This window comes from Neoarius graeffei, chromosome 6, assembly GCF_027579695.1.
Source record: "Neoarius graeffei isolate fNeoGra1 chromosome 6, fNeoGra1.pri, whole genome shotgun sequence".
In the NCBI taxonomy this organism is placed as follows: Eukaryota; Metazoa; Chordata; class Actinopteri; order Siluriformes; family Ariidae; genus Neoarius; species Neoarius graeffei.
In genome coordinates this window covers 23551490-23567291 of record NC_083574.1, presented here as the reverse complement: position 1 = coordinate 23567291, position 15802 = coordinate 23551490, and the positions used below count along the sequence as shown (strand labels likewise).

The 15802-nt window shown below is 40.3% G+C and overlaps 1 protein-coding gene across 1 annotated transcript in view; it reads right to left on the bottom strand.

The window, feature by feature from the left end:
* myo7aa (myosin VIIAa) overlaps nt 1–15802 on the bottom strand; it is a 233156-nt gene that overhangs the window by 72110 nt on the left and 145244 nt on the right. Inside the window, exons 28-30 of the mRNA XM_060924322.1 lie at nt 10435–10608; nt 7314–7541; nt 6581–6748 (exon numbers count right to left, since the gene is read on the bottom strand). Of these exons, the coding sequence (XP_060780305.1) occupies nt 6581–6748; nt 7314–7541; nt 10435–10608 (570 nt within the window). The remainder of the gene's footprint in view (nt 1–6580; nt 6749–7313; nt 7542–10434; nt 10609–15802) is intronic.

Here is a 15802-nt window from a genome sequence, read left to right as displayed (position 1 = left end):
TAGGCCAAGGCAAGTCTTTCAAATGTTGTGAGATATTGTTCAATATCATCTCCCTCTTCCAGCTTCGGCACTGCCGCCCTTGTCCAGGCAACTGGAGTCAGTGCAGCTGGTCCTATTGCAGGTGACGCTGCTTGCTGTGCTGGAGGCTGCCTCGGCGCTGCTGGCACTGATGCTGGTGCTGCTGGATTGTATTGAGGTCTTAGCTGTAGTGGAGCCCTGGTGCCGTCATCATCTGGCTGCTGATGCCACTCCTCTGCTGCCTTTCGTCGCTCTCTCTCCAGCTCATCATGCACAGTGTTGAGCCGGGTCTGGACGCTGAGCCATCTCATGTCCTGCTTGTGCGCCTCGCGTTGCTGGTCCAGGATGGACTTCTGTAGCAGACTGTACAGCGAGCTCATATCCAGTGTCTGTGGAACACCATCTCCTCCACCAATGGCTCCTTCTGTCCCCTCACCAGCATCATGCTTCTCCTCCTCGGCTGTCACCTCCTCCAGGGTATCTTGGGGTAGACGCCGATACGCCATGCCTCGTCTAGGCTGAACCCGTCTGCCTATGGTCTTCTTCAGAGTCTTCCGAGGCGCCACTATCCCACTCCTGAAACCACTTGTGAGATAGGGGCTTCTCCACCCCCCAACTCACGTCAGGACTGGCCCTCACCAATAACAAAATGAAGAAAGATGAAACTAGGCAACTGAAAATATATAGTGAATACGGGTGCGGATTTATTTACAGTGCAGAAGTGAGTATACAACATAGGAAACCAAAAACTGAATAAACGCAAAACAAAACCAGCCTCAATCAGGCAAATAAAATCACAAACTACAACACAATATTTTCTAAATACACACTTCTTAGCACTTACTTGTCGCAACACAGCCTCACAGCAAGCGTGTGCTCACCTATCCCTCTCTTCCCAGAATGAAAAAGACCGGCCCTTTTTAAAGGGTTCACAGACTCCACATCACTGCTGATTGGTCCCGTAATCAACCAATAGGAAAAATTATGTTACAAAAAGTATTAAAACACACATTTAAAGTCCAATACAAAATACCACCATATTCCCCAACCCACATTAAAAATAAAAGAAATGACACAGAACACTTTGACAGACTTACATGTTGGAAATAAAGCTGCACAATACAATTTCCCCAAAACCCTACACTTCCGTGTGGAAACGTTCTCTCCACTGCCCCAGATCAGTGTATAAGAACTTAGGTTCCGAGAGGCTCTGGTTTCCCCCCGGACCCGATGGCTGATGCACAGAAAGTGAGGTGAGTGAAATGTTTGTTTGTCGCGTGAAGTTGGAGTGCGTATGGATTATGGAGCTGAGACAACGGGTACCACGCTGCTCACTAAGATGGTAAGTAAACAAAATGTTCCGACAGAATATACATGATATTGTGTGTGGGTGTCATTTCGCGCTGGCCGCGATAAAAAATAACTTACCCCGAATGCTGAATGAGTGCTTGCAAAAGCTAACCAGTGTCTCGGCTACATGCGCATGCGTATGTGTGTGTGCATTTGTTAGCGCATGAAAGAGAGTGTCTGAGTGTTGGGCAGTATCTGTGAGTGTAGGCGAATACATGTATGAGATGTAGTGGCATTCTGTGAAAAATGTAATTACCACCGCTCGCCATTTTTCACACCCCTCCTTCACGGATGATTAAAAATATTGAATACATTTCCTCTTTTTGATTGCTTGGGTTAAAAATGCCAAGTTATGACGACTGAATTGATTATTCACTTAAATATGAAATATATGATACATTTTGGGTATTTGATATGGCGAAACAGGACTTTGCAAAATCTCATCTCATCTCATTATCTCTAGCCGCTTTATCCTGTTCTACAGGGTCGCAGGCAAGCTGGAGCCTATCCCAGCTGACTACGGGCGAAAGGCGGGGTACAGCCTGGACAAGTCGCCAGGTCATCACAGGGCTGACTTTGCAAAATGACAGTGAAATATAAGCAGTATCAGTGATACTATTAAAAATGACCCTTTCAATAATGCATACCATCAAAACGATCCATTTTCTCATCCTGATCAATTCCATTACAACTTTTCTCAGCTCTGTCTGTTATTATCGCTTCTGAAAGGAAATGAAATGGTCGGCCACCCTATTGTAATAAAATAATTCTTGTTCCCATTTTATGGTTTAAAAGCTCACTGTCATAATAAATGATTACATGTGGCCGTTTCCGTATTACGAAAGTGTGAAATTTTAAATTCTCTAATTCCTCATAAATATCAATTCTTCACAGCTAGGCCCGATGGTCATCAAATATTAATGTCAAATAAAGTTATTCAATATGAAATGCCTAGAACTAAGCTGATAATGTGGCCCATTATGACCAAATGTTCAAATCCATCATCGTGGCAAAATGACTGGCCATAGAGTCTACCAAAAGTTCGATCTAAATTGACCATGGTTGCAAAATATTGGTCAAAAATACGCAAACACTATGAAATATGAAAGTAAGATGAAAAAGAAACATTCTATTGCCTTATACTGCAAGACTAAAACAAAATAAAACTGTCAAAACTCACCTTTTCAGTGATAACGTCCGAATAGATCACTCGTGTAACAGAAAGACCGCAAATGGAAGCACGATCAACTTCTAACTGTTGGAGTGGAAAATTCCATTCTACACATGCAAATTCTTAATCTGTGTCCTTCCCCACACACAAATAACACGCTACGGTAAAAAATAGACCACAACTCATTTTATAGCTCAGAAATTCATACAAGACCAGCTACCATTGTAACATATCTGCATTATTTCTTTCATCATTTTATTTCAAATTAAAACCAACATCACCATTCAAAACCATATAGTTTATTGACTGGGTATATTTAGTGGGGTACCCCCACAGTACCCAGTTTCTGAGACAGACCCATATATTATATACACACACACACACACACACACACACACACACACACACACACACGATTCCAAAAGAGTTGGGACAAAGTACAAATTATAAATAAAAACGGAATGCAATCATTTACAAATCTCAAAAACTGATATTGTATTCACAATAGAACATAGACAACATATCAAATGTCGAAAGTGAGACATTTTGAAATTTCATGCCAATTATTGGCTCATTTGAAATTTCATGACAGCAACACATCTCAAAAAAGTTGGGACAGGGGCAATAAGAGGCTGGAAAAGTTAAAGGTACAAAAAAGGAACAGCTGGAGGACGAAATTGCAACTCATTAGGTCAATTGGTAATAGGTCATTAACATGACTGGGTATAAAAAGAGCATCTTGGAGTGGCAGCGGCTCTCAGAAGTAAAGATGGGAAGAGGATCACTAATCCCCCTAATTTTGTGCCGACAAATAGTGGAGCAATATCAGAAAGGAGTTTGACAGTGTAAAATTGCAAAGAGTTTGAACATATCATCTACAGTGCATAATATCATCAAAAGATTCAGAGAATCTGCAAGAATCTCTGTGCGTAAGGGTCAAGGCCAGAAAACCATACTGGGTGCCAGGGCCGTAACCAAGATTTTTCAAATACCGAGGTCAAACATTGCGATACATCTTATTTGGCAAAAGAAAAATGTCCTAATATGGTGACTTTTCATACATTTTGGAAACGAGTCAAAATCACAAGCCCAACAAGATGAACATGTAGGTGAACATGTTTATTTTAACAATTTCAAAACTGCACGATCACAAAAGTATTTTGTGTGTGTGTGTGAGTGAGTGAGAGAGAGAGAGTGTGAGAGTTTGAGTGAGTGAGAATGAGTGAGTGAGTGAGTGAGTGAGTGAGTGAGTGACAACGCAATCTAGCCGAGCCTGAATGGACTTCAATTGCTTTTTAAAAAATATATGCCCTTTTCAATAGCAAAATACTAGACGGTTATTGGACAAAACCGACTAAAACGCTACATTCGGAGACTGAGCCTCACTGGAGATGGGAGTCAATAAGAGGGGCGGGACAAGACTTCCCGAGAGGAGGCTCATCTCCAGCTGGTGATCGGAGGAGGAGCTGTGAACGCGGCTGGGGTGTTCATGATTGACAGAAAGCAGTCAGAGGTGGTACATCATGTTGTAAATAAAATGTGAACATAATAAGTTTGCTACCCGTTTTCATTTCCGTTCGAAAATACAACCAATGATCAAAACAATAGTGTCTTGTGTTCATGTTAGACTATAGTCTGGTAAGTTAGCAAAATAGCTCAAGTCTCGTCAGTACCCAATAACTTCATAAACAACAGGTCACGACTGTCCAGCCTTTTCTGATCTGAAACGCACCAAATCAAATCGAGAGAGAGAATAAAAGAGTTTGTGCCGCCTGGAAAATGAAAATCCTATCTAGCTAAGTGGCTTCGACTGTTGTTGCTTGAAATGCTAATTAAAATTGCACTGTTAATGATCATAAGCATTCCGGCACATAACTGTCAGTGACTGGCAAAATTAACTCACCTTCTTCCCTCTTTCTTTTTCTCTTCTCACTTGCTGACTTTCCAAAGCTGAGTTTGGTTTGTTTTAGTGTAGTAGACTTCTTCATCTTATGTCAATTTTCAGATTCCACGACTAATTGACAAACTGACTGGCTGCGGAGTCGGACCTTGATGAGAACACTTCTCAACTCTTGTATATCCCGTGGTGCTTAGCTGACTATCGCGAGGCTGCCTAATATGAAATGTTTCCAATGTCGGATATTTCAGCTTCGTTTAAAAATGATTATGTGGACTTTATTTTTAGACAAACAAATGAGAACAGGGGGATGCAAGCTGAATTTAGAATTTTCCACCGATCAAAGTCAGAACGATTTTCATCATATATTAATTTCACATTTCTGAGTGAAAAAAAAAATACCGTAGGAAAAAAATGCCGAGTACATGACCTCGGTGTCCTCAATGGTAGTTACGGCCCTGCTGGGTGCCTGTGATCTTCGGGCCCTTAGACGGCACCGCATCACATACAGGCATGCTTCTGTATTGGAAATCACAAAATGGGCTCAGGAATATTTCCAAAGAACATTATCTGTGAACACAATTTACCGTGCCATCTGCCGTTGCCAGCTAAAACTCTATAGTTCAAAGAAGAAGCCGTATCTAAACATGATCCAGAAGCGCAGACGTCTTCTCTGGGCCAAGGCTCATTTAAAATGGACTGTGGCAAAGTGGAAAACTGTTCTGTGGTCAGACGAATCAAAATTTGAAGCTCTTTATGGAAATCAGGGATGCCGTGTCATTCGGACTAAAGAGGAGAAGGACGACCCAAGTTGTTACCAGCGCTCAGTTCAGAAGCCTGCATCTCTGATGGTATGGGGTTGCATTAGTGCGTGTGGCATGGGCAGCTTACACATCTGGAAAGACACCATCAATGCTGAAAGGTATATCCAGGTTCTAGAGCAACATATGCTCCCATCCAGACAACGTCTCTTTCAGGGAAGACCTTGCATTTTCCAACATGACAATGCCAAACCACATACTGCATCAATTACAGCATCATGGCTGCGTAGAAGGGTCCGGGTACTGAACTGGCCAGCCTGCAGTCCAGATCTTTCACCCATAGAAAACATTTGGCGCATCATAAAATGGAAGATACAACAAAAAAGACCTAAGACAGTTGAGCAACTAGAATCCTACATTAGACAAGAATGGGTTAACATTCCTATCCCTAAACTTGAGCAACTTGTCTCCTCAGTCCCCAGACGTTTACAGACTGTTGTAAAGAGAAAAGGGGATGTCTCACAGTGGTAAACATGGCCTTCTCCCAACTTTGAGATGTGTTGTCATGAAATTTAAAATCACCTAATTTTTCTCTTTAAATGATACATTTTCTCAGTTTAAACATTTGATATATCATCTATGTTCTATTCTGAATAAAATATGGAATTTTGAAACTTGCACATCATTGCATTCCGTTTTTATTTACAATTTGTACTTTGTCCCAACTTTTTTGGAATCAGGGTTGTATTTTATTTATTACACACACACACACACACACACACACACACACACACACACACACATATATATATATACATATATATATATATATATATATATATATATATATATATATATATATATATATAATACACACATATACATACACACACTGTACTGTATATATCCCTTCAAACATATGAAAATAATTACTATATTGAGCAGTAAAATTACATAAAATCATAATTTGCCATTCCCTTTAAAACTGAATAAAGCATCTTAAGTACGCCTTTATGCAGTTTTCTAAAAATAATTGGCTTACATGCTGTTCCAAGGTTCTTGGAGAGCTTGAAGTTCCAGAGAGCTTTTATGATATTTTATGAGAAGCTTACTAAATATTTATTTAACAAAACCTCAAGTTTTTTTTTCTGAAGCCTAGTTGTTTTTTTCTCAGTAGAACCCCCCCCCCCAAAAAAAAAAAAAAAAATTTATATATTACACACACACACACACACACACACACACACACACACACAGAGATTTTGTCCAACAAGTCATAAAACAGACTTGTTGGACAAAATCTATATAAAAACTGTCGGGTGCTGAAAACATTTGCACAGTCCAGTATATGCCATGAGTTTAATTTTCTGAATGCTCACACACCTTTTTGTGGGCCGCCATGATAAAGTGGGCCCATTTCTCCACTGACTTGGCAGAGCTGATTTCCCGGTCTGGGACGTAGGAAGGAATGAGGCTGAGGAGACGTTCAACCAGGATCTCAGAGCCATAGTCCACATAGTACTGCTGAGAGGCAAGTTCAGCTAGATCATCCTGTAAAATCAGCAGAGGAAAGAGAGAAGTGAGAGGTGAAGGGGTCGTGAAAGGAGAAGAAAAATGAAGGGAATCAGTGGCAGAAGTAATAAAAAAATAATGGAGAAAGTCACAAGATAACAGGGGTTGTTAAGGCATTTAATAAGCTGCCTATTGAATAAATTAAGCTTAATTTGGCTAAATATGGTGTAAAAATACAGTAGTATTTCATTTCGAACCTTCCCAGATAACAAAAGCATAATGTGCCCTGACCTATAACCCTGTTTGTTTTGGCTGTTTCCCATTTTCCATTCAACATGGAATGAGTTTCTCGCATAAACAGAGGTATTGTGAACGCTTTGTTTGACATGAATTTCTTTTGAGGCAGTTTTGAAATAAAATTCATTTTCTCTCTCCTCCCTTCACACATCTCTGTGCCAGGCAGTTTGAGTGAAGGAAGCATCTATTCATCTGCACACAGTAGACTGAGTGTGTGCTCTTCTTCACTAAGTGCCCATCCTGTTACTTCCAGTATTTCCCTCTCTGTACTTTCAAACAGGTTTGTATTTGAGACTAAAGTCTGTACCCTGTCACAGCGGTATTCTCCGAACTTGACCCCGCGTACGATCTGCTGGTAGATGAGGTTGGTAGCCACTCCATCCTCAGTGGGGTCGTGCCAAGGTGTAAAGATCTCCTTCCTAAAGAAAAGCCTCCAGGGGGCGTTTCGCTCCTGAGCACCTTGCTCTTTAGCATACTGTTCACACTGAGACACGGCATCCATCACGTGGTCATTACCACTGCCTAAAGATGAAACCTACAGACATATTGACAATGTTTATAGATTACATGCTCAACTTTTAGTCTCTACACTAAGTCCGTTAAAATACATTTTCTAAAGTTTTGGGAATAATGAGGATTGTATTGCCTAATGCATATAAAATGCATGTCATACACACTCACTGGCCACTTTATTAGGAACACCCATACACCCGCTGTTTTATGCAGTTATCTAATCATCCAAATCCTTGATAACAGCACAGTGCATAAACTCATGCAGATACAAATCAAGAGCTTCAGTTAGTGTTCACTTCAACCTTCAGAATGGGAAAAAGTGTGATCTCTGTGACTTTCACTGTGGCATGGGTGTTGGTGCCAGATGGACTTGTTTGAGTATTTCAGAAACTACTGATCTCCTGGGGTTTTCACTCAACAGTCTCTAGAGTTTACAAAGAATGGTGCAAAAAACAAAAAAACACTGAGTGAGGTACAGTTCTGTGGGTGGAAACGCCTTGTTGATAAGAGAGGTCAGAGGAAAATGGCCAGATTGGTTTGAGCTGCCAGGAAGGATACAGTAACTCATAAATCACTCTTTACAACCATGGTGAGCAGAAAGGCATTTCAACATGCAATAGCAGAAGACCACATTGGGTTCCACTCCTGTCAGCCAAGAACAGAAATTTTAGAGTCAAGAACAAATTCCTATTAAAGTGGCCAGTGTACAGCATACTATATTTTCAAATGTTTTTTATGATTGATTTTCAAATTGAATATAAAAAATAGTTGTCATGATAACTACAAGTAAGTAGTTACTCTTTTTTGTGGCTGAAGGTTAAATGCTGATTATAAGGTGTACTATTTTGGTTCTATGATGCCATTATACTGTATTACAATCAATAAGCATTAATCAGGAAAAAGAGACCATTAGGGATTTGACGTCATGTAAAAATGTAGCATTTAGATGTAATATTAAGCTAAATATAAGCACAAAGAAAAAAATACTGTTGGGGAATACATAAAAACAATTCTGAAACATTACAGTTAAATAGTATCATTGTGATACACTGTACTTTGCTTTAGAAAGCAACACAATTTTCACCCATAATGGGTTAGAAGATACAAACACTGGCACTGTACCTCCTGCTAATGTTTATTGTCACGTTGCAAATTTTAAAGGAAACTGGAAGCTGTAGTACAGTGGTGCTTGAACGTTTGTGAACCCTTTAGAATTTTCTATATTTCTGCATAAATAGGACGTAAAACATCATCAGATTTTCAGACAAGTCCTAAAAGTAGATAAAGAGAACCCAGTTAAACAAATGAGACAAAAATATTATACTTGGTCATTTATTTATTGGGGAAAATGATCCAATATTACATATCTGTGAGTGGCAAAAGTATGTGAACCTTTGCTTTCAGTATCTGGTGTGACCCCCTTGTGCAGCGATAACTGCAACTAAACGTTTCTGGTAACTGTTGATCAGTCCTGCACACCAGCTTGGAGGAATTTTAGCCCATTCCTCCATACAGAACAGCTTCAACTCTGGGATGTTGGTGGGTTTCCTCACATGAACTGCTCGCTTCAGGTCCTTCCACAACATTTCGATTGGATTAAGATCAGGACTTTGACTTGGCCATTCCAAAACATTAACTTTATTCTTATTTAACCATTCTTTGGTAGAATGACTTGTGTGCTTAGGGTCGTTGTCTTGCTGCATGACCTGCCTTCTCTTGAGATTCAGTTCATGGACAGATGTCCTGACATTTTCCTTTAGAATTCGCTGGTATAATTCAGAATTCATTGTTCCATCAATGATGACAAGCCATCCTGGCCTAGATGTAGCAAAACAGGCCCAAACCATGATACTACCACCATCATGTTTCACAGATGGAATAAGGTTCTTATGCTGGAATGCATTCTTTTCCTTTCTCCAAACATAACGCTTCTCATTTAAACCAAAAAGTTCTATTTTGGTCTCATCCGTCTACAAAACATTTTTCCAATAGCCTTCTGACTTGTCCACATGATCTTTAGCAAACTGTAGATGAGCAGCAATGTTATTTTTGGAGAGCAGTGGCTTTCTCCTTGCAACCCTGCCAAGCACACCATTGTTGTTCAGTGTTCTCCTGATGGTGAACCCATGAACATTAGCCAATGTGAGAGAGGCCTTCAGTTGTTTAGAAGTTACCCTGGGATCCTTTGTGACTTCACTGACTATTACATGCCTTGCTCTTGGAGTGATCTTTGTTGGTCGACCACTCCTGGGGAGGGTAACAATGGTCTTGAATTTCCTCCATTTGTACACAAATCTGTCTGACTGTGGATTGGTGGAGTCCAAACTCTTTAGAGATGGTTTTGTAACCTTTTCCAGCCTGATGAGCATCAACAACGCTTTTTCTGAGGTCCTCAGAAATCTCCTTTGTTTTTGCCATGATACACTTCCACAAACGTGTTGTGAAGATCAGACTTTGATAGATCCCTGTTCTTTAAATAAAACAGGGTGCCCACTCACACCTGATTGTCATCCCATTGATTGAAAACACCTGACTCTAATTTCACCTTCAAATTAACTGCTAATCCTAGAGGTTCACATATTTTTTGCCACTCACAGATATGTAATATTGGATCATTTTCCTCAATAAATAAATGACCAAGTATAATATTTTTCTCTCGTTTGTTTAATTGCCTTTATCTCTTTATCTACTTTTAGGACTTGTGTGAAAATCTGATGATGTTTAAGGTCATATTTATGCAGAAATATAGAAAATTCTAAAGGGTTCAGTTTAATATTCTAACTATTGTAGCTGTCCTGTTTGAAAATGGGAAGTGGTAAGTAAATTTGTATTTGTACAAGGCCATTTCTATTTTAAAATCTGTCATTAAAATGATTTTTTCATACCGTTCCTCTCCTAAAACGTAAACAGCATACCTTGTCGAACAAAGCAATGTACAGGGAGAAGCCGAAGCGATCTCGGAGGCTGATTTTATCTGCCAGCGCGTTACACAGCTCCTTGGCCGTGGTGGCTGAGTCAGTCAGCAGCGTTTTCGTGGTTCCATCCATGAACGTCACCGGCAGCATGATGGGTTTTTTAGACTTAGTTGCCTGAAAGGTTCAAGAATCCAAACAATGTCATGATAGACGTTAGAGTTGTAGGACAAACATAAGGTATGTTCATGTGGAATTGAAGTGAAACCTAAATTGAATTCCTCTTTCATTTTCAGAATAAGGAGATGATTAAAGCACAACCTTCAATCCATGAGGTTCAAATATTCAGGGACTGCAGCACATTTCTTTAACTTCATTACTGCATGCCTTTCACGAATGTGATGTCCAACAATATTAGTGTTTCACACGACTGGAAAGGAGGGATCCTTTCATTCTAATAGTATGATGGAGCATAACAAAATGCACATCTGATCTTCCCGTATTTTTCCATGTACAGCTGATTGCATCTCTTGCATGAAACCGAGTAAACAACTCTACTAATAGTAGGACCTATGATGTAAGTACTTTGCTACTTTTTGAAAGTCACTGTGATTTTTTTTAATACATTAACTATTTAAAAGGTATTTGGCAATTTTAAAAATGATTAAAAAAAAACCACACTACCTACATACGTCCAATAGCTAATCATCCATTCCCTATTACACATATGTCATTTACCAGCTGGGAGGTCCGTATCGTGAAATACCGTGACCGAGGTCTTGAAAGTACTGACCAGTATTCAAGGCCGAGGTCACAGTATTTCACAATACGGACCGACCTTAAACTGGTAAATAACACATTTATTTTTTTCTTTACCAAATTCTAACAGAAAACGAGAGCGCCCGAAAGGGAAAACTCGCCGAGGCGAGCCACCATTTTGAATCTTCATTCATGGCTGTAATGCAAATTGCTTCCTCCTCGGTATACAAGTACACTTCCATGGAAGGAAAAAAAAACTACATTTTGCCGCCTATGTAGTCCCCTATTTATACAAAATTGAGTCATTCAGGATTCAGCCATGTTTTTGCTCAGTGTTAGCAAATTACAGTTTTTAGCTTTCTCCTGAAATGTTTTCTTTTACAACCCCAATTCCAAAAAAGTTGGGACACTGTGTAAAACATAAATAATAACAGAATGTGAAGATTTGAAAGACATGGAAAACCTACATTTCATTGAAAATAGTATAAAGACAATATATCAAATGTTGAAACTGAGAAATGTTGTTTCTTGAAAAATATATGCTCATTTTGAATTTGATGTCAGCAACATATTTCAAAAAAGTTGGGACGGGGCAACAAAAGACTGACAAAATTGTGTAATGCTAAAAAAAAAAAAAAACTAATTTGGTTAACTGGCAACAGGTCAGTAACATGATTGGGTATAAAAAGAGCATCCCAGAGAGGCAGAGTCTCTCAGAAGTAAAGATGGGGAGGGGTTCACCACTCTGTGAAAGATGCATGGGCAAACAGTGCAATTTAACGGAACAATTTAAGAATAATGTTCCTCAATGTAAAATTGCAAAGAATTTGGGGATCACATCATCTATGGTACATAATATCACTGAAAGGTTGAGAGGATCTGGAGAAATCTCTGTATGCAAGAAACAAGGCTGAAAACTGACATTGGATGACTGTGATCTTCAGGCCCTCAGGTGACACTGTATTAAAAGCAGACGTGTCTGTAGTGGAAATCACTGTATGGGCTCAGGAACACTTCAGAAAACCATCATCTGTGAAAACAGTTCATTACTGCATCCACAAATGCAAGTTAAAGCCATATATACACACTATCCAGAAACACTGCCACCTTCTCTGGGCCCAAGCTCTTTTATGATGGACTGAGGCGAAATAGAAAATTGTCCCAAGGTCTGACGAATCAAAATTAGAAATTATTTTTAGAAATCCTAGACATCATGTCCTCCAGGCTAAAGAGGAGAGAGACCATCTGGCTTGTTATCAGTGCACAGTTCAAAAGCCAGCATCTGTGATCGTATGAAGGTGCATTAGTGCACATGACATGGGTAGCTTGTACATCTGGGAAGGTTTCATTAATGCTGAATGATATATACACGTTTCAAAGCAATATGCTGCCATTCAGACAAAATCTTTTTCAGGGAAGGCCTTCCTTCTTTCAGCAAGACAATGCCAAACTGTTTTCTGCACATATTAAAACTGTATGGCTCTGTAGTAAAAGAGTCCAGGTGCTAAACTGGCCTGCCTGCAGTCCAGATCTGTCTCCCATTTAAAACATTTGGCACAATATCTCATCTCATTATCTCTAGCCGCTTTATCCTGTTCTACAGGGTCGCAGGCAAGCTGGAGCCTATCCCAGCTGACTATGGGCGAAAGGCAGGGTACACCCTAGACAAGTCGCCAGGTCATCACAGGGCTGACACATAGACACAGACAACCATTCACACTCACATTCACACCTACGGTCAATTTAGAGTCACCAGTTAACCTAACCTGCATGTCTTTGGACTGTGGGGGAAACCGGAGCACCCGGAGGAAACCCACGCGGACACGGGGAGAACATGCAAACTCTGCACAGAAAGGCCCTCGCTGGCCACGGGGCTCGAACCCAGACCTTCTTGCTGTGAGGCAACAGCGCTAACCACTACACCACCATGCCGCCCCATTTGGCACAAGATGAAGCGCAAAATACGACAAAGGAGACCCCAAACTTGAGCAACTGAGGCCCTGTCCACACGACAACAGATTCAGGTGAATCTGATAAAACTGTTTATCGTTTCGGCCTGGCGTCCACACGGCACCGGCGTTTTGGGTGCCCCAAAACGAAATCTTTTGAGAACGGGTTCCAGAGTGGAAAAATCTGGCAACGGCCCTGTTGCGAAGTCGTCTGGATGAGTAGAACAGATTTGTTTACGATGACGTCACAACCACATGACTGTCAGTGCTTCACGCCGGGTAGAAGTGTAACGAACTCGATGCGAGTTGTCAACAAATTCTATAACTTGGTTCATGAAACGCGCTTACAAAATATTTTCACTGTGAATATTTATTGTGTAATGGTGCAAAGTGAGAGAGAGAGAGAGAGAGAGAGAGAGAGAGAGAGAGAGAATAGCCCTTAGGGCAGAGTCTTTAGTCCAAACACTGCGGAAGCAGTACCAAACCGCGCACCGCCCATGCGCTTTCCAAAAACAAAAACAATCCCGCCAGCAAAAATAGGAAAAAAAAAAGGAGCGATCTCACCTCTTCAGATGTTGGTTTAAGTCCGACAATACATTCCTCAAAAAGGGCGTAGAAGAACAAAGTAATCCATCAACATGTAGCATTCAATTTATTCCGGATCATTAAAGAATTCTGGAGGATATCAGAATGTTGGCGTACCGGCTTCCATCTACCCCCATTCATTCCTCTTTCTGTGTCTTTCGTTCTACGCTACTGATTAATAATCAAAACTTTATGTGGCTAATGCTACAGAAGAAGGGGTTTATGCGCATGCGTCTACTTCTTCTATTGTTCTGGTGTCTCCGATGGGACCGTCTTACAGCGCACGTAGAGGTGTGGCATGTGTATTGCATCGTTTTCAGCAAGCGCCATGTACCTGAAATTTTACTGATCCGTTGCCCATGTGGACGCGATATTAAAAAAAAAAAAAACATCTCGTTGCCGTTGTCGTGTGGATGTAGCCTGAAACTGTATATCAGGCAAGAATGGGACATTTGTCTTTCAAAACTACAGCAGTTGGTCTCCTCAGTTCCCAAATGTTTACAGAGTGTTGTTAAAAGTAGAGGTGATGCAACACAGTGATAAACATGCCCCTGTCCCAATTTTTTTGAAGTGTGTTGCTGATATTAAATTCAAAATGAGCATATATTTTTCAAAAAACAATAACATTTCTCAGTTCCACCATCTGATATGTTGTCTTTGTACTATTTTCAGTGAAATAAAGGATTTCCATGATTTGCAAATTATCGCATTCTGTTTTTATTTACAGCTTACACAACATCCCAACTTTTTTGGAATTGGGGTTGTATTTCTTCTTCCTCAGGGTAGTAAAACTTGCTTTCACTGTGAACACTGTTGTTATCGCTATCAAGGCTGTAAAATTAATGCTATTCTCCTGAGAAATGCTGGCAAAATTGTATAAGATTTTTGATAATCTTATAAATAAATCTTATTAAAAAAAGATAAATGTTGACAAAAAATTCTACTATGTTTGTTGCTGTTGTGAACAACCGAGTCGCCAGACGTCCGTAACTGGGGTCGGTACTGTAGGATACTGACCCACTCGCCAGCCAATCAGAGTGCAGGATTTGGACCGCGAAAAAAATAAATACATGTTATTTACCAGCTGGGAGGTCCATATCGTGAAATACCATGACCGAGGTCTTGAAAGTACTGACCGAGGCCCTCTGGGCTGAAGTCAGTATTCAAAGCTGAGGTCACGGTATTTCACCATACGTATCAACCTTAAGCTGGTAAATAATATATTTATTTTTTTCTTTACCAAATTCTAACAGAAAACGAGAGGGCCCAAAAGTGAAAACCGAGCCGAGGCGAGCCACCATTTTGAATCCTCATTCACGGCTGTAATGCAAATTGCTTCCTCCTCGGTATACGAGTGCACTTCCATGGCAGGAAAAAAACTACATTTTGCCGCCTATGTAGTCCCCTATTTATACAAAACTGAGTCATTCAGAATTCAGCCATGTTTTTGCTCAGCGTTAGCAAGTGACAGGTTTTTAGCTTTCTCCTGAAATGTTTTCTTTTATTTCTTCTTCCTCAGGGTAGTAAAACTCGCTTTTGCTGTAAACACTGTCGTTATCGCTATCCATGATGTAAAATTAATGCTATTCTCCTGAGAAATGTGAAAATAAATGTTGACAAAAATTGCTACTACGTTTGTTGTTGTTGTGAACGAGCGAGTCGCCAGAGATCCGTAACCGGGGTCCGTAACTGGATACGGACCCGCTTGCCAGCCAATCAAAGCGCGGGATTTGATGGAAACCGACCCACGAGAAAAATAAATACAGATATTTGTTGATCCCTACATAAACTTTCTTCAGCCATTGAATGTAATTTTGTGTTCCACCAAACAATGAGTATTACACTCTCAGTGATTAAAGCTCCATGTAGGCAGTAAAAATGTCAGTTTAGAGATTACTGGATGAGCTCAAGACCATTTGCTAAGTTAGGTTTTTTTTTCTTCTTTTTTATCAGACATCTAGTTTTAGGTTTGTTTACCTGACATGTTTCGACGTACATAACTGTCGTCTTCCTCAGAGTGTCACTGGATGTTGTTGGTGACGCATCTTATCAGCTGATGTTTCCGAAGGCGTGACCTT